This window comes from Rhinolophus ferrumequinum, chromosome 17, assembly GCF_004115265.2.
Source record: "Rhinolophus ferrumequinum isolate MPI-CBG mRhiFer1 chromosome 17, mRhiFer1_v1.p, whole genome shotgun sequence".
NCBI classification, from domain to species: Eukaryota; Metazoa; Chordata; class Mammalia; order Chiroptera; family Rhinolophidae; genus Rhinolophus; species Rhinolophus ferrumequinum.
Window position 1 is genome coordinate 42,634,729 of NC_046300.1, and position 19,661 is coordinate 42,654,389.

The window sequence follows — 19,661 nt, forward strand, 5'->3', positions numbered from 1 at the left end:
GCCACCCAGACACGCTGAATCGAAATCTGGGTGAGAACCCCATGTGGTCTCTAAGGACCCTCCCCTTCGGCCATGCTTTTCAGAGCAAACTCTGGTCTCTCCATTGTGTCCCTTCACCCTAAGGCACAGCATGAGTCTCCGCACTTTTCTTGGTACTGAGCCAAGAAGTCCACTTTCTTTTAGTGCCGACCCGTGCGTCTCCTCCTCTCCATGGTGGGTTCTAAGCTGGAAGTGGCCCTCGTGCATGCGATTGCTGCCATTTCGATCATTCCCACTGTGTTAGGTTAGTCAGGGAAGACCACGCATTGGAAGCTGTTTAGTCTCAAGGTAAAGAACGTTAACCTTTGAGTCGGACTAGGTTTTAGTCCTCTTCTCACCTCCTCCTTTCCCTCTTTTCTCCTCCCTTCCTTATGTTAGTCAGCAAGGGCTGTCATCACAAAATGATGTAACAGGCTGGGCGGCTTACACAACGGACGTTTATTCTCAGGAGGCTGGACCTCTGTGATCAAGGTGTCTGCAGGGTTGGTTTTTCCTGAGGCCACTCTCCTTGGCTTGTGGACGCCCGTCTTCATGTTCACATGGTCTGTCTTCTTCCCTGTGTCTTAATCTCCACTTCTTTAAGGACACCAGTCATAGTGGATCAGGGCCCATCCTAACGACCCCATTTAATCCTAATCACCACTTTAGAGACCCTAACCCCAAATACAGTCACATTCTGAGGTACTGGGGTTAGGACTGCAATGTATGAATTTGGGTTGGGGCGGGGTGGGGCACAGTTCGGTTCATAACACTTCCTCTCTCTCCCCATCTCCCTTCCAATCCATCCCTCCTTCCTTTCTTCCCTTCAACTCCCCCCTCACTTCTTTCCTTAATCTGTAAAGCATCCTGCACAGCCAGAAAGAACATGAAAATCGGGAAATCTAAATGCCACTTTTCTCCTTCCAGTTCTTCTATTAATCAGCTTTGTGACCTTGAGCAATTCACTAATTCTTGAAACACTAATGTCCTTAGCTGCCAAAGGGGATTTATTGTTCCCCTCTTCTCTCACAGGACTGTAGTAAGGAAAAACCAGAATAATAGTTTACAATTTTAAAATGCTTTTAAAATAAAATATTCTAATATAAAATACAGGAAAGCTCTGACAAAGTGTAATGCTTATGGGATTATTTGGAATTGAAATTCTAATTTAAATGGCATGTTTCAACTCCACACGTTTTATTGTGTTGTTGTTATCCTTAATTATGTTATTAGCAGTTAGCAATACAAGGTTGCAGGATTTTTCTTGTCAACAGTTGTTGGAGCTGAAGAAAACACTGGATCTGATCCGCTTAAGCCAAGCGCAGTCAGGGGTCGAACGTGGCATAGCCTCCGCTACCTGGCTGACTGGACAAGAGTGACCTGTAGCTGAGGTTTGGCCTCCAGATGTAAGGTCGGGCTCTGCAAGTTTAGAGCTGTTAACCTGGGGCTGCCTGCGAGGGACAGTGGGAAAGGAAGGCACTTGTGTTGCACATTGAGGGGTGATGGGAAAGAGGGCTCTGTCCCCGAGTTGTAGAGAGTTGTAAAATCATATGCAGTCCTTGTACTGCTGGCAGACACTACGTCACATCTTTTATCTCTGCTGGCTCGCCCGGGTTTCATCGTGTTGCCTAACAGCTCTCCTTGTAAAAAAAAAAAAAAAAAAAAAGAAAGAAAAAAAGAAAAGGAAAAAGTTAACCAGGATAGGGATAGCCACGAGCTGAACTATTTGAAAGAGGTTGACTTCACTGTTTTCTCCCCAGCTGCTAGTCTGTGAGACAAAGAAGTATTATTTGAAAGAAAACGAATAAGCCCTGGCTGCCGGGTCTTCTGCCCTGCATGGTCATGAGTTTGTGAGATGTGAGATGGGTCGTGAAATGTTAGAGTGCAGTGGTTTTATCAGGGTGCTCTCTTGCCAGTAGGTGACGTCATCCTGCTCGCCCTGGGCTGTGGTCAGACAGGAGACGTCCCTGTAGCCAAGTGGTTGGCTGGGGGGACCAGCTGTGGTTTCTTTTTTTCTTTTAGTTCCTTGATTTGGGTTCAGACATGATAAGGGTGGGGAGGGGAGTAGAACATAAAGTCTTGGAAACAGCAAAGATTTAAATTGTGGCAGCAAACTCTCTGTGGGGCAGGCATAGACATTTTTGTGAAAAACCTATCCTTAAAAGTTTTAGCAGGATTCTTTAGTATAGTTGTACCTTCCCCTTTTCCATGAACACGAAGGCATTGGCATTTCAGCTTTGAGCTGTTTGACAAACCTTCATTACACGACAATAAATGCCATTATTTTGATTAATTTCTCTGGAGTCATGCCGCCGTCGTATATGCTGTCACAAATCCCTGGCTGGCGGTGGGCCCACTGAGTTGGTGCCCAGGTGCTGTGATGGGGACGTGAGAGACCCAGGTTCCAGTGCTGCTTCTGCTTCTCCCTGGAATCCCTTAATCTCCCTGAAACCAAATCACTTGCCTCATCTCCATGTTGAAGGTTTTGGCCTCCATCGTTCAGTTGTATGAAAGTCGGATCTGCATCTCGAGGACCAGGTTATTTTCATCTCTAGTTTCAGTTGCCTGACTACAGTAACTCTCTTGTAGTATTTTGAATAAATGAATGAAGCTGGAACTGACTATGAGAAGTGCACTTGATTTTTAATTACATCTTCAGTGGGGAGGCAAATGATTAGTTAACAAGACTTAGTGGAATCAGTGTTTTCTCCTACATGTAAAGCGTGTCCTATAAAAGTTTAATATTTCTCAATCAGCAATGACAGTAAGACTTAACTTTGGAAGATATGCATTATGTAGAATGTAGACTTTTAGAGCCGAAATTAGGCCTTCCAGATGATCTAATGGAACCACTCAATTTTACAAATGAAGAAACAGGCTGACAAGCTAAGTGCTGTTTTGAAGACCCTCGAGTTAGATTCCATGTTGCATCCAGTCTAAGATGAACCATTATTTCATGTCCCACTAAGAAAGAAACAACCCTGCCTATTAAAATAAGACAAAATTTGGTCTTCGCTATATTAAAATGTAGGAAATCAGGAGTGTTAGAATTGTTAAAATATGGTAATAACAGGATTCTGAAACTAGGCTACATATTCCTGGGTCTCGTCCTTCCTTTCCATCCTTTAAAAAGAATTCTAGTATTTCACCAAAATCATTATATAGCACACCATAAAGCTAAGTGGATTTTTTTTTTTTTTTGGTTTGTTTCTCTCAGCTAATTTTTTTTCATTGAAATTAGTATGTATTGATTCTTGCGAAATCTTGGGCCATAATCTTTGCTCATCTTCACTTGGGAGAAATAGATAAGGAATAATTTTGGTCTATGTATTAGAACTACCATCATGACTAAAAACAGCAGTTAAGTAATTTTTGTGTCAGGCATTTTTTCTTCAGTGACATATACCTAGATATAAAGGCCAAAACATTTAAAAATTAAACTTCTTTTGTTATAACTGTAATTTTTTTTAAAGTGAAATTGACAATTGTAGTTAAGCCAACTTGAGAAACTTAAAATATTGGGTTACTCAGACAGCTCAAATCTCCCTTCTCCTGTTTATTCTTGGAAAAGAAAGATAATCTTTTTTTGTTTTTCAATTACCAAACCCTTGTGAAATTTAGAATACACACTAGCACAAAAGAAAAAAGTCTTTTATGCCCCCAAGATAAGTTCCTTTTGGTGTGTATTTTTTTTCCTCCCCTGCTCCTGGTCAGGGTCTGTATAAATGTCATCATTTGTTTTTCTGACAGTACTTTGCACAGCCTTCAGCATGTAACAGGCACTCAAACGCACTCTGATTAGAGGCTGAGCTGCAGCTTATCTGACTGTAACACAGTATAGAGATAGAGCTATAATAACAAAAGGTTTCTTTTTATTTCAGGGAAAATTAATGGATGCTTGTCCTTATTTAACAGTTAAGTGTGAAAAACCTGAGAGAAAAGGATCTAATCACACCGGGGTCTTCTGTCATCTACTTATAAATACATTCTTATTTGGGGGTGGGTAATCGCTTTATTGACGTGTAATTCACACACCAGACAATTCACCCAGTTAAACTATGCAATTCAGTGGTTTTTAGTGTATTCAGAGTCGTGCAAACTTCACCACAATCAATTTAAAACATTTTCATCATCCCCCAAAGAAACCCTGAAATCATTACCAGTCACTTGCCATTCCTCCTTCTCCCAGCAATCACTAATCTACTTTTTGTCTTTTGGGATTTGCCTATTCTAGATATGTCATCTACACGGAATCGGAAATATATGGACTTTTGTGTCTGGCTTCTTTCACTTAGCATACTGTTTTCTAGGTTCATTCATGTCGTAGCACGAATCAGTACTTCATTCCTTTTTATGGCTGAATAATATTCCATTGTATGGATAGATCACATTTTTTTTGGTACCCATTCATCAGTTGATGGACTTGGGGTTTTTGGCTGTTATGAATAATGCTGCTATGAACATTCATGGATAAGATTTTGTGTAAAAATATGTTTTCATTTCTCTTGGGTATATAGCTAGGAGTGGAAGTCAGGGTCCTACGGTAACTCTCTGTTTAACCTTTGAGGAACTGCCAGACCATTTTCCAAAGTAGCTGCACCATTTTACACTCGTACCAGCAATGCACAAAGGTTCCAACTTCTCCACATTCTCATCGACATTTGTCATTATCTGTCTTTTGATTATAGTCCTTCTAGTGGGTGTGAAGTTGTAACTCATTGTGGCTTTGATTTTTGTTTCCCTGACGGCTGATGATGTTGGACATCTTTCCATGTGCTTATTGGCCATTTGCATATCATCTTTGGAGACATGTCTATTTAGAGCCTTTCTATTTTCATACTGGGTTATCATTTTTTGTTGAGTTGTAAGAGTCATTATGTAAATATATTCTTAAATAGATCTTTTTAAAATTCCTTATCCAATGGCATCTTTGATCTTGAACATATCATAAGACTCTGTAACGGGGCACCCAATTGCCCTGCTTCATTCATTCATTCAGTCAGTATTTACTGACCATCTGTGTGTGGAAGGTATTGTGCTCTGTGCTCTCATGTATATGAAACGAATAAAATGTCCCCTGCTTCAAGGAGCAAAACACAAAACAGGAAGGGAAGAACCATAGTGATATATTTCTGGGGGTGTTCAGAAAAAGAAGAGATTACTCTCGGTTTGAGGAATCAAGGAAGACAACCTGAAGAAGGTGGCATTTTCAGTGGCCTTTGCAGGATGCATAGTATTTAAATACAAGACGATTGGGGGGAAGAACCTGAGTAAAGAGCCTGACGTCAGACTGTGTGTTCTCTGTGGAATGACGACTAGTCTAGTTTAACTTTTAGGGCTGAACTTTTCACAGCTTAAAAAGAAGAATGCTAGGAACAAAGACCAGAAGGGTAGTTGGGACCACATGTTGGTTTTGAATGCAGAAGCAGTCTTGATAGTGTTTTATCAGTGATTGGTGAACCCCTGGACGTTTGGGGTTAGAGTGGGTCAGTGTGCTCAGAACAGTGCCTTGGAAACAGAGTGCATAGAGGTGCGTGTGATGATTTGGGGGCGGCTGGTGATGGAAAGCAGCAGTGCTGTGTTCCTGTCTTGGATACTGACGTGTGCAATAGAAGACAAGAAGGCCGCTAGTTAAGAAACTCCTGTGAAATTGTTTCATCTCATGATTCTCAAACTTATTTTACCATGGATTCACCTTTTTTTCTCTTTTTAAAAATAACATCTGAGGTACATATTTTGGATTTTGCTGACTTAGTTCAATATTACACAAGTAATAATTTCTTAGTCAATGTTGGTTGGTTGGTTACTTGATCAGTTACAGGATTGTGGCTCGTAGACTTGGATCACTGATTCTAAGGGCTGAAGGCATGTTAGATATTAGCTAGTCCAGCCCCTCCTTGTGTGGAGGCTTGAAAGAGGGGAAGTGTGTGCCCATATTTACCAGGTCCAAAGGAAAGGGAGAGTGTCCTGCAGGTATCTTGACTTCCAGACTAATGTTCTCCTCGATTTTACTAAAATAATTTTAACCTTCCTTTGCTACATACACAATAATAACAGCAAATCCTGCTCTACAAACCCTGCCAGGGTCCTCAAGGGTGGAGGCCCAAAGATGAATGAAGGCATGTGATAGACCAGACTCGTGTCCGCCCTTCTAACTGGATTCTTTTCCTCCTACCCATAGTTTCTTTGGTCTAAGCCAAAGAAGCCCTTTGGTCTAAGGGCTTGCACAGTGTTTAGGAGGAGGTGTGCGTCTGATTGTCAGGGTGGATGGGTTCTTACTTACAGTTAACTTGTTAACTGTGTGATGCTGAGTAGGTCTCTCCATGTTTGGGGCACCGATTTCTCATTCCTTCAGCCTTTAGAATTAGCCATCCAATTCTGTGATCTGCAATCCTGAAATTGATCAAGCAACCAACCAACATTTACTAAGAAGTTGTTATTTGTGTAATACTGAACGAAGGCAGCAAAACCCAAAGTATGTATGAGGGAATCCGCGTGCCCAAGACCCCTGTCGGCGGCAACAACATGCATGTCCATCATCTCTAGGGGATCTGGTAGTTAGGTCCTAGCCCTTACTGAGAGAAGAACCACCTGTATCGTGCCCTTCTGGGTCTGTTACCGTCCCACGTTCTGCCCCCCTCCCCCTCCCATGTTAGAAATCTCCAATGTTTTCGGTGGATTCCTGTGGACTTTCTTCTTTTTGTGTCAGACACCAGTGGTTTGGTCTTAAAGGTAAACTGTGTCAGTTTGGCGAACTTGAAACGCAAACAAGCATAAGAACTTACACTAGGTGGAAATTGTGGAGTAGAGCGGGGCTGTTGTTCTTACCCCAAGAGTTTTGCTTTTCACGTAAAAGTGTGTGTTGTGTTGAGTGACTTCCTTTTTTGGAGTGATTTGAATTTGTTGCTGTGGTGGTGGCTTTGCATGGCAACTGCTGTTGCCGCACATGTGGCATCTAATGAAATGGCTCCCAAAGCCCAGGGGTCCGCACAGAGCCGGGGTACTCCCCATCCTGCTCGTCCTGCCAAGGACGTGGGGAAACACAGGGCCGCGGGCGTGGTGGCTCTGCTGTGTTGATGAGGTTTGATTTGCAATAGCTGAGGCTCCTGGGAGTATCATCAGGGCTCCTCCAAAAGTTAGCTGGGCTACTGATGCTTCACACTGGCAAGTCCTCCCCTCCCTGTGGAGGAGGCAAGTATAAGAAAGGGGGGCATATCTGGAAAGAATCTTTTCAAATTTATCAGGGTATTAATATCAGCACTGCTTGTTTGCTTGCTTGTTTGTTTAAAACCAAAATTACTAAATTGGAAATAGGTCAACCAAAATCCCACTGAAATTCTGAGTGGATCAGGCCAGCATAGGGCCTATTTATTAGGTATTTCATTTAAAATGGAAAGTTCCAGTTTGCAGTGGGGCCAAAAATCCCTAAAAGAAATCCTTACTGGAGGTGTATTATGGGTCACTGTATATTTGCTAGTTTATATCTTGGTGACTAAATTGGCAAATTTTTTATTTTTCCTGGTAAACATTCAGAAGGTTTTTTTCCTCCTTTCCCTCACAAAATCATATTTGTCATACGTGTATGAAGCAAACGACTGTTAAAACTGTCCACACATCTGCGATGATATGAAAATTAGTGGTGGCAAACAAAGATTTCCTTTCTTAGGTACCACAAGGCCTCCGATGAAGTTGACTTTATTCTAATATTACTCTCAAATTGTGACCAAGTGGAAACAAAATTGGTCAGGCCTTAGAGACCAATATGAATAGCACAACAAAAGGGTTATTCTTTGTGAAAAAAATTTAGGTCCTCCTACCCCCCCATAGGACTTAGAAAACGTAAAGTTTTCTCTCAAAGTAATTATTACTGTTGTTTATAAATTTAGATGGTATACAACCTTTACTGAAGCGTGTAAAGGATTATACTTACTTTAATTCATAATGAGGAACAAAGTTATCACCTAACACAAAGCCTTTTTGAAAAGGGAATGAAAAACATCAAGATGTCAAATAAGATCAAAATGTGAACTCTAATTTGAGTACCCGACTTTGAAACATCTTTTGAGAACTGCACCTGTGCTTTAAGCTCATGATAAATTATGTGCAGAGACTTTGTGCTGATAATAGTCATAATATTTTGAACATGCCATTTTTATTCTAAGAATAAGATTTATTTCCCAATCAACAATGCATTTTTATTTCTTTTAACTTTTGGGGCAAATATAGGAATTATTAGCCCATAAATTTTCCTTATTCTTTGAAAAAAATAACATACCAAAAATATAATAAAAATGTAACAAGCAAGAAAAGTGAGTTTGGTATCGTTGTTCTAATGAACCCTACGTGTTAGACTATTCTCTTATAGGTATGGAGTCGAATACCCATAAATCCAAAAGACATTTCATGTTTTAAATTAAGTTGTGAGATGGCTTATGGTCAGTATTTTTTCCTTCTGTTACTTTATTGCAACTTTTAATTGTAAACTCGACCCTAAAGAGTTATTGAAGAAAATAGTAATTATGTGCGGTGAGGGAGGTGTTAGCTAACTCTGTGGTGGTAAACGATTTGCAATATGTAAGTGTATCAGATCAACACGCTGTATACTTTAACCTTACATAATGTTATGTGTCAGTTATATCTCAATAAAGCTGGGGGGACAAAGAGTTATTGTGCTAAAAAAACCACGTTCGTGTAAAATGTCTCATGCTTGGCAGCTAACCTTACGCTCAGACCGCGTTCTGAGAATGGCAGCCAGCGTGTCACGTTGCCAAAAACTTTCCACTGGGAGTATTTTGCAAGGGGCCGGGAGGGTGGGGGGAGCCAGGGGCTGAGGTGGGGACATTTTTCCTGCTTGGTGACTACATCATTTCTCTTGCGTAGGTGAAGCTGCTCTCCGGGGAGAACCCAGGATGCAGACCATCCCTGTGGCGTCTGCCCTCACCAGTCACCGCACGGGCCCCCCGCCCATCAGCCCCAGCAAGAGGAAGTTCAGTGTGGAGCAAGGGGACGATGACCTGGACTGTGAAAATGACCATGCTTCCAAGATAAGTCGCATCTTCAACCCCCATCTGTAAGTTCCACAGTGTGAAATGTGGGTGTTCTGATTTTGGATTGTGGGCTCAATGCCAGGGCCATGTTTCTCTAGCAACTTTGTGTCAGCGATGAAGTGAAAGGATGACTTGTGCTCATCTGCCAGGAGCGGGTATTAAACTGAGTTTAATAACGCGCAGAGAGACATCTCGTTTCCTTCCAGCTCACTTGTATGACCGTGCGTGCGGTTTCCCCTTGGACGTTAAGTTCCCCATAGTGCTTCTCGGGGTGGTCGTCTAAAGATGTTACCTTCCCTTCCCGGTACCACTGATGGTTGTTAGGAAAGCCAGTCTTCGGTGAATGTCTTTATGTGCCTGGGACGTGGAAGGAAAGGTTATCACCTGACTAGACTTCTGTAAAACGTTTTGCTTAGGAGTCTAGAATTGTACGTACACATGAAGAAGTATTAGTTCTCACCTTGTGTGTTCACGGTATAAACTGGAGACCTTCCCAAAGTGGGAATGAGGGCTTTTTGTGTTTACAAGAAGGTGCTGCTCATCACATCTGATGTGTGAGCCTGTTGCAGTGGTTAGAGAACCAGACTTGGGGCCAGGAGAGCTGGGTGCTAGTCCTCCACCTCCCGCCAACACACTGTAATATAATCGTGACATGAGTTGCTGCACTTCTGGGCCTCAGTTTCCTTATTTGTGAAATGAAGGGGTTGAAATGAACACTCTCTGAATCAGTGCAACATGACCACGTTTGTATTTGGAAAACAGCTTGTTCACTATATTCTGGCTTCCCCTTTGCACTCTCTTCTAACACGGCCACGCCTCGCAAAGGGATTGGAATGCTTCTTCTCATGTTGTCAGGACTTGGAGACACCCAGCCAGCTGCTCGGAGAGTCTGCTCTGGCAATTGTGCAACCAGGCAGTCTGATCAGAGTCTGGGGTCTTGGCAGAGGCGGGGAGGTAGCTCTCGTTATTGGAAGGAGTCTCTCTGTGTATCCAGGTAAAAAGGCCCCCTCCTTTCCCGCCTTCCCACGCATGGATTAATGTTGTGGAATTATTCAAGATACTCGGCTTCCCCGGTTCTCATTTCTGAGGGTGCTGCTGTTTCTGGCAGGAGCACGAGGCGTGGAGAGTTCCCGTTTCCTCATTGGCCGAGGAAACCTTGCGCAGTTAGAGGTGGCTGATAACGCCAACAGCCCTCTGCTGCCTCAGCGCCAGCAGTCCTCAGCATTCCACGCATTCCAGCCCGCTTGGACTGTTGTGTGCAGTCATAAGACACACTGACAGAGGTATTTATCCTCCAATAAATCACTGTAGTGTTAGTCAGAGGCTGAGCCTGCAGTCTGGAGCCCTGGAATTTGCTACAATCAGGAATCCAGCAACAAGGCCCTGCAAAAACAATGAGCTCTCGCAAACGGGTTGGCTCATAATTTAGATCCTGGGCGCTCAGCTATTTGGAGTTTATATTTTTGTTACTAGGAATTTCTTCTTCTCACACATCCCCTCTTCCCCAAACCCAAATAAGAGGTGTGTGTGTGTGCGCGTGCGCACATGTGTGTTTTAAATTTTATTGTAAGGAAGGGGGAGGCAGCCCTGAGATATTATGTTCTGGGATCACACATGCCTTAGTTTTAATCTGTAATTCTGCCACTTACCAGCTGTGAGGCCCTGGACAATCAATTTATCTGGGCCCAACATCCTCCTTTGTAAAAATGGCAATAATCATAGTTCGCGTGTAGAACTGTTGTGAGAATTAAGAGTTAAAATTTGCAAGGAGTTTAGCACAGTGCAATAGTTGATGTAGCTGTTACTTTTATTATTGGTAAGTCCATTGTTCAGATCCTGATGATAAAGAATACAAATACTGTTACGGTGAATTGTATGTTTGAGAGGGTATGCGTTTTGTCAGAAATGATGGTTTCAAATCCCAGCTTCTTTACCTTTCCGTGGAAGTAATCATAGTTCCTTCTTCATAGGATGATTGTATATGCTTAGTGTAGTGCCTGGCTTATAGTAATCACTCAGCTTTAGTTATTAATAATGTTATTAGGCTATTAAAGCATTATAAATAATTATTAGAATGATAAAGCATTCAGAAAATGATTTCCTAACTCCTTGGGTGGTTACAAATATGACCTTGAAATATAGGTCTGTGATGACACTATAAAGTATAAATAATAGAATCGCTAGATTTCATGTGTGACTCACAATTGACGTTATCACGCAAAGTTTTAGGAAAATAGAGACAGCAGCACCCCAGTGGGCCAGACTCCCTGGACCTAAGGAGGAAAAGTTATCGGTGTGTGGCCAGTTCCTTCTGGTGTCATTTGTTCCCCATGTGATAGTTACTCATTTTGGTAACATTACCATTATTTCTACTTGTGTTTTCTAAACACCAAATGACAGATTTCACAGGAACACTGAAAAGATGCTGCATCTCTTCTTCATGGTATTGGATGCTTAAGGAAGTACTGTTGTTTGATTTGATGAAATGTTTCCTATTTGAGGTGTAACATGTTCCCTCCTTTTTATTTAATATGTCTAGGAAGTTTTCTATAATACATTACAGATTATTTGGAAAAGAAATGGTCTAATATATTTGTTTAAGAAGATTACAAAATGATTTTTGCTCTTTATCTTCTTAGAACATGTTAATGTCGTGTAATGAAAATGTATTTTGCTTACTTTATCACTGAAGAAATCACAATAATTCTGGAGGAAGGAGTGTTGTTGAAAAACAGTTTTGACAGCTAGCTAAGAGGGTCTCAAAGATGTATGCTTTGGCTGCATTTCATTATAACCATCATGTTGAGATATTTTCCAGTAGAGAGATGGGGAGATTGAGTGGCTCTGAGCCAGACTAGGAAGCTACAGAGAGTATGACTCAATTTCATCTGATTGGATTTGGGGAGGAAGAGGAGAGAGAAGAGCGGTTTCCTTTGAATTCCCAGAACTTGGAAATGGAGAATTTCTGGGCTGTTGTTCCAGCCCTTTATAAACCTGGGTCATTTGAACTCTTTAGTTTTCTTGTTGATGTGGTGATCCTGAGAAATATATTTTTGGGGTTTTGTTTGTTTCGTAAGGAAAGTGTTAAGAACGTGAATGACTTATGTGGAAGTTGAAATTACTGTATCTGCTACTTAGAAAGTGGATTAAAATATGAAGCCAGGGAGGGTAGAGTGGGGTTCCTCTCATGGACACGTCAAGAAGTAACTTGTGCTATGACCTTGGTATTCAAGTCTCATCTGGTAAAGAAGAGCTCTCCCTTTCCCTCCGTCTGTCTATTGTTCATAGGACTCGTCGATTTCTGTGTAATTCAATGAGCTGTAGCTGTCCCTGATTTGGCAAGTAAAAGCCCCTTCGACTGGCTCTTGGTGTCCTTGTTCCATGCCTCCACTTTTTTTTTTCTTTGAGCACTTTCTTATTTTCTGGCACACAAGGTGCTCATCTTGTAACCTCCCTACCCCAGCCGTGGAATCAGCCATTTCTCCAGGGGACCCTGGTTCCCTTTAGTGGGGAATGGTATTTCAAAGCCAAGCTCTGCGTGCTCGGCGTGTGCCGGTGGTGTCATTCCTCTAGGTTTGGGTTGTCTCGTACGGTAGATCCTAGTTACAGGTGGCAATTTACGTTTAAAATTAAATTTAAAAATTCAGTTCTTCAGCTGCGCTGGCCACATTTCAGGCTCATTAGCCACACGTGGGTAGTGGCTGCCCTGTTGGACAGCACACATATAGGACGTTTCTACTATCACAGAGGGTTCAATTGAACTGCACTGTTTCTAGACCCTTCCAGTGGAAAGAGTGAGGACACGATGAGTTCCTATTACCACTCGGATTCCGATTTCAGGGGTTCTTCCTCTTCCTCCCCCCGATTCCCTATTGGTTCCCAATGGCATCAACACATTTACATATTGTTCAGTCCTACAGTCGACCTAACATAGTGTCAGCATTGCTACGGAAATAGCACTTTGAAAAACAAACCTACTAAAGAAGAGTTCAAGATTTGCCGGTGGTTCTTTTTTCCCCCCTATGCTGAGGGAATAACAGTCAAAGTGCTGACTTCAACAGTTACTTCTTCCCCTCCACACCTTTCAGTGGTGGTGTGTTAATTCACATATATATGGGTTCATTAATTTGTTTCCATTCAGTTGTAGATTTTCTTTCCATCCTTGCTGAGTTTTTGAATATGTAAAACATTAACAGGCTTCTGAAAGTCAAAACTATAATCACTTCGCAGTGTGTGTAAGTCATTCTGCTGTACACCTTAAACGTATAAAAGTACCATTTACTAGATCTCAAGAAAACTGAAAAAGTCAGAACTATGTTAAAAAGTGCTGAGAGAGAAGTATTCCCTTCCTTGTGTCTTTCACTTCTTTTGTGCCCTGTGGGCAGTTATCCTTCTGGTTGGTGGTTCTTTTTGTTACAGTAACCATATACGAGGATGGCTGCTCATTTCTCCTCCTCTCTGACACACAAGGTAGCATACTCTGTGTGCTTATTGGAGCTCGGGTGTTTTCATTCAACAATATATTGTGGAAATCTTTTCCTGCCTGTTACAGCTGCATAGCACCCACTGCGGGACGTGCCCAGGTTCATTCAGCGGATCCCCTTTGTCTGGACATGTAGGTGATGCCCAGTGTTGTGTATAATACTGATAGTGCTGCAGTGGGTAATCTTGTGCGTTTGTATTAATATTTTGTGTTTTTTGTAATAACAGTGTGAAGAGCAACGATTGGCGTAGTATAACAGCATGCTAAATTCATATTGGTTTTGAGACTTACTCTAGGCTGCTTGTCTGGTAGAACCTAGTCTGAAAGAGTCATGCGGTCGAAGATGACTTTCGGAAACGAAGCAGCGTTTAGCTTTGTGTGTGCGTGAAGGTTTGTAGGTGAGCGGTGCAGTGAAGCTTCTCCCTCAGTCACCTAAGAGGAAGGGATCAAACGCTGAGTTTTTACTATATACTGGCCCTATGCTGGGCACTTTAAATATATTGTCTCATTTAACCCTCACAATAAATGTGTCTCTTTAAGATGGGGTGTGTGTGTGTGTGTGTGTGTGTGTGTGTGTGTGTGTGTAAAAGCTCTATTTACAGAAATTGAAATGAAGGCTGTGAGAAGAAAATGTGGCTGAAGTGGTGGCGCTGGGATTAACCCTGCTGTGTGGCACCAAAACCAATGATCGTCGATGATGCCATAGCTCTGTGTTACCCGAGATGGGATTACATGCACATAAGATGGACATCATGTATTTAGGATGCCACTTGACCAACGCAGTGTTCCACACATGGCAGATGCCAAATAATTTCTGTGTTGAATTGAATTGCACCCACTGTCCAGAGAATGTGCTCTTTGGAGCTCATGTTCCAGTTGGGGAAGGCATCCACTTTCTGAGGGTGCCCATTTGCAGAGGGGTTGCCCCTGGCCTCAGAACAGGGCAGAATCCATACGCTCACACCGGGAGCAATGCATGGTCACCGGCCTGTGCTGTACCCAGCTGCTGCATGAGGAAGGGCCCAGGGAAGGAACATGTTGCCTCCTCCGGCTGGTGGTCCTCCTTTGAAATGCTGTCCTGGTGTGAAATGTGTCCACTGTTGTTTTCTTTGCTTCTGTGGCCATGCCTTTGAAGTTTTTGCTCAAGTCTGGTGTAGCCAATTCTGGGTTATCCTGGAGTGCGTTATCCAGTCTCGGGAGCTTCTGTTTTCTTTGCTCCTGCACTTTCGCTTCTTCCTTCTCTCTGCTTGGCTATCTTCTTCCCTACACCCTTAATTCTTACTCTTTTTTTTCCTCCTTGGCCCTAGTCACTTCACTCTTTCCTCTATGAAGGTGAGTAAAAAAAAGAGGGAAAACAGACAAACTCAAAACCAGGGATTCTTTCAGCTTGACAAAAGATTGGATAGAGGAAGCCTTTGAAGTCAAGTGCTGGGCGTATGATAGAAACTCAGTAAAAAAAATGGATTGATTATGGCTAAAATGGCTTTGGGAGTTTTCCTCTGCGTTTTATTCTTTGCAGTGGAGTTGATTGTATAAATGGTACCTCAGATGTGCTGCAGTGTGTAGTTCGTGCTGTCCCTGCATAACCCTTGGCATATTATCACACTCCCTTTGGTGACTGTTTCTTGTATCTCTTTAGTACCTTTGGTTTGGACATAAAAGTCCATGAAAGTGGAGGAAGTAATCCCTCATTTTAAATTGAAACTAGACCCAGAGGAAATGGAAAAGTTGGGGTTATTTTAGTACCTTGACCCTCCTGGCACTGGTCGGGGGGCTCTGTAAGGTAAACATTACGTGTTTATAGACTGAACTTTATGTTACTGTTACGTTCATGTCTACATAAGCCTTAGAGCGGGTAATCTTTTCATCGCTGAGAATGGTGATGGGTCAGGATTCCCAGCATCCAGAGACTCATGACAGCCACTGTGTCAGGACTTAACTAAGAACAACGACTGTTTATTGAGTCTTGATGTCTATGTACCAAGCACTGCTTTATGGGCATGGTCACATCGCATCCTCATAACCCTGTGGTATGTGGATACTGTTGTTATCCCTGTTTTACAGATGGTAAAACTGAGGCTCAGAGTGGTTCTGGAACTTGTTCAAGGTCACACAGCTAGCTAGTAGATAATGGAGTCAGGAATCCAGACTGTGTTCCTAAAGCCAGCACTCTGAGCAACCATGTTTCGTTTATGTCAATAGTGTACTTCTGCAGCTGCTATGAATCGTTTGATATAGGACCCTAACGTCTTGTACTTTTGGACAGTCTATTTAAGCACCCTTAAAACATAGCTCATAGATGCTTTGGAGATGAGAGGTGGAGACTGTCTGTTTTAGCATGCAGTGGCGAGGATGGCGTGGCAGCATAAGGCGATGAGGTCGTCGGTACTTAAGAGGGCTACTGCACTAGGAAGCCAGTGCAGTGATGGTTCCCTTCAGAGACCGTGAAAGGAAGAGCTGTTTAGTTCCCCAGAAGAGGCTTGAAATGGTGTCTCTGTACAGGAGAGAACCCTATGAGAATAAACAAGGCTTTCCTTTAGGCTCAGGAAAGTGCTTTTTATAGTGTTCTAGTTCTTGTTGAAAATATCTGACCCCATTTGAAGTTAGTGCACAGTCCAGCAGTAACCTTAGTCTATAAGATTCAAACTGGCGTGTCTGAAAATTTGCTTTAAGTATATGAACACACACCTTTTTTTTGGTCCCCCCCCCATTTCATAAATCAAACACTCTTGAACTAGAATCCCTCAGACGATGTGCCTTTTCTCTTTCTCCCACATCCTTCCTGGCATCGCCGAAACTTGGGAAGTTTTAGCCCTGAAATTCTCCGTTCTTTTGTACTTTCACACACAGTCTCATAAGTACTCCCACAAGTGTTCTGGGAATTGAAGAGGATATTTTATAGCTTTAATTTTAGTTATCCTAAATGACTAACTCATAAACTGAGATATTGTTAAATACGGATTTTTTAAAAATCCCCCCCAATGTATAGCAAGTATGTATATTTATTTGCAAAAAAACATGCATTAGAAGGGAACGTGGATCTTTAATAAATGTTTTTCATCCTAGAGGTGTAATCTAAGAACTGTTTCATGTGAGGTTGACTCTGCCCCGCACGCTGTCGCTGGAGCTGTGGGTCAGCCTGAGCGGAGCTGGAAATGAAGCTGGTTTTTTATGGCTGCTCCCATGTGACCTTCAAGGCGCATCTGTGTGTGACATGCAAGTGTTTTGCTAATGAAGTGTGGTACCTTTAAATAAAGGTCACAAGCCTGACCTGTGTTGTGTGGGTTTCTTGTTTGTCAGGCTAGAGGCATTTTCTCATTTTCACAGTTCATCCGAAAACAAAGAACTCCTTATCCGAGCAGGGAGCTGTGCTCTTGAGAGCTGACATCAGCCTTTTCCCAGCAGGCACCACTTCTGCCTTAAGAGTCTTTGCTGAGAGCTGGAAAGGCAGATAACCATCCTGCTACTGGCATTTTTCTGGCCAAATATCACAGAATGAAGAAATGCTACGAGTGCCAGGAGTCAAAGATGCCAAACAAAAAGGACTGTCATCGTGTTATTTCTTGTCTACGTGAGGCACCTCAGTGGTGCTCACACCTAACACAAAGGTCATAAAAGTGGGACAAGAACCTTGAAAAAAGAGGACTTTTTCCCTAGAGAAGAATTAAAGAACATTTGGGATATATCAGAGAGCATTCATTAGCACGTGTAAAATCGCTTTTTTAAACGACACATTAAAACTGAAAAAAGGAGTGGTTTTAGATTTACGGATTAAGTCAAAAGCATTTGTTCAAAAGTTGACAACACAGGATTTGGCTGTTTCCCTCTCCTGCCCTGATTCTCGGAGCAGTTCAGCTCTTTTTAGAGTGCTGTTTTCTTGAAGAAGCTTCTGCTCTGCGAACACAAATGGCAGCTATTTTTATACATAGTTAGAGGATTAACCGTGATGTGGCTTTATGACCACGCAGGCCTGCAATACAAAGCCAGTCTGTTCTGAACGTCTGTAGAGTGCTGTCACTTTAGTAGATTTGACTGAGGACCAGAAAGAGGAACGCTGAGAAATGTGCCTGTGTGCGAGTGCTGGTGGTTCTTTTATTTTCCTCTAGGATCTCACTTGTAAATCGATCATTTGCCTGTGCTGCATGCAGCTGGAACAAAGTGAGGTAGTTTACAAGCCCTGTGTTCTGTCTAGTATTGTTTTTATTTAATAAATGCTAGTACTTAGTCTCTGTCGTCTTTGCTAAATCTTTGGGCGTGCGCACTCATTCATTCATTAATTCATTCATTCTTTCATTCTCTCTCTGTCCCCATTTTGAAGTATCTTCACAGATTGCCTCCACAGCCTAATTAGAGAACTTAATGTTGCAGTAATGTTCTGGGTCTGGCAGTAGCTTGACACCTTGCCAAACAAGGGCTCTGAACATTGGATCCAAGCCTTCATAGCCCCGACAGAAATGAAATGTACTGCAGAATAGAAGGAAACAAATTTTGTTATCATACTCTCCTCTAAATTATCTCACGTCATGCCTTCCCTTTCTTGAAGAGACCTAAGAAATACAGCTATTGGACCCACATAGAAACCAGCTCCAGAAACCGGGTCAGAGCCACATGGAAGAAACAAACCCACTCTTACTAGGTCAGGTCACTTTAGAAGCAAGTCTGAGAGCGCTGAAAGCTCTTTGCTTCCCGAAATTTGGCTTTGTCCTTGAACCCATCAAATGGTTATGGAGTTTTCTAACTCTTGAGGAGTTATTTCCTTGGCTACACGACACCCCTCGGGGATTCAAAGCACCACGGCCCATAGATTGTCTTAGAACATTCTTGCCTCGAGATCCTTGAAGGAAAAAGGGTGCTCTCTGGCCAAATTTGGGAGGGTCCCAACCTGGTCTTTGGGTCTGCTCGTGCACGTTAGCACAGTTCAGGCTTCGAGAAGTCCAGTGTACAGAAACACTGGTTAGCCCAGGGTTTCTCAAATGTAACTGGCCGTGGAATCCTTTGTCCCTATTCGAAATATTCCAGGGAGCATACTTGCCTAACAAAATAGCATTTTATTTTGGTTTCAAAATCCTACTATAAATGTTCAGACTCCAAAAGCTTGGTGCTGCCCAGCTTAACTATTGTAGTGACATGCTTGTATAATTCCTTGATTCGGGATTACTGGGTGCCATCTTTCGTGCCTGGGGCTTTTAGGGAATGTCAGTGAGGCGAAAGACACTGAGGAAGCTGGAGAGCCTGTCCTCTCGGCCTGTGTCCCCGTCTTCCATTCCTACCTCTGTCCTTCCCTCCAAGCTGTTTCCAGAGAGCCGATCATCTCCACTTCCACAGCCACTCTCCGGTCCAGTGCTGTGATCCCTGCAAACAGTTTGAATGAACGTCCTCTCCCTCATTCACCGGTGACCTACAGATCAGGGGCAAACCTGCAATTCCTTAGCTTATGTGACTTCCTCTTCCTTGTAAGTCTCTTTTCCCTTGGTTTCCTTGGCCCTTTTCTTGCTGTCTTTGACTCCCCTCCACTTCTGTGGCCATTCTACGTAGGATCTTTCAGAGTCGCCATTATTGCCATTCTTCAGAGCTCCGTCCTTCTCACTGTACACACTCTACTAGTGAAGTCACATGCCTACTCCTGGCGTGGAGGATCCCCACATCTTGATGTCTAGGTGAGACCTAACCTTCACACGCACGCAGAGCTGTCCGCCTTGTGGGTGTTGTGTGTGCACCTCAAGTTCAGTGCTGCTTCACTGGAACTGATTTTCATTGCGCTGTTCTTCTTCCATCACTTTCCCAAGTCTGTCCCCCATGATGGGGGACAGCTATCGCTTGCCCTGGAAGTCAGCTCTTCCCTTCTTCCATTTCATCTCCCAGATCGAATCCATTGCCACCTGCCGTGGAGTCAGTCTGCTAAGTGTTTTCTGCGTAGGAACTGGCCAAGGCTATAGCTTAGACCCCTGTTTCCACGGCAGCGCCCTCCTGGTCTTGGCACTTTGGTGCCAGAAGGTTTCTGAAGTTATACTCTTCGCTTGGAATTCTTCCATGGCTCCCAGTCAGCTCCAGGAACCCCTGGACAGACGGCTGTCTACAGGAGCTTCTGCCCAGGTGCCCCGCCTTGCTGATGT

The 19,661-nt window shown here is 42.9% G+C and overlaps 1 protein-coding gene across 4 annotated transcripts in view; it reads left to right on the forward strand.

Moving 5' to 3' along the window:
* VGLL4 (vestigial like family member 4) overlaps positions 1–19,661 on the forward strand; it is a 141,297-nt gene that overhangs the window by 91,994 nt on the left and 29,642 nt on the right. For all 4 annotated transcript variants that reach the window (XM_033132500.1, XM_033132498.1, XM_033132501.1 and 1 more), the window contains one exon: positions 8,899–9,088. In XM_033132500.1, coding sequence (XP_032988391.1) covers positions 8,899–9,088 — 190 coding nt within the window. The remainder of the gene's footprint in view (positions 1–8,898; positions 9,089–19,661) is intronic.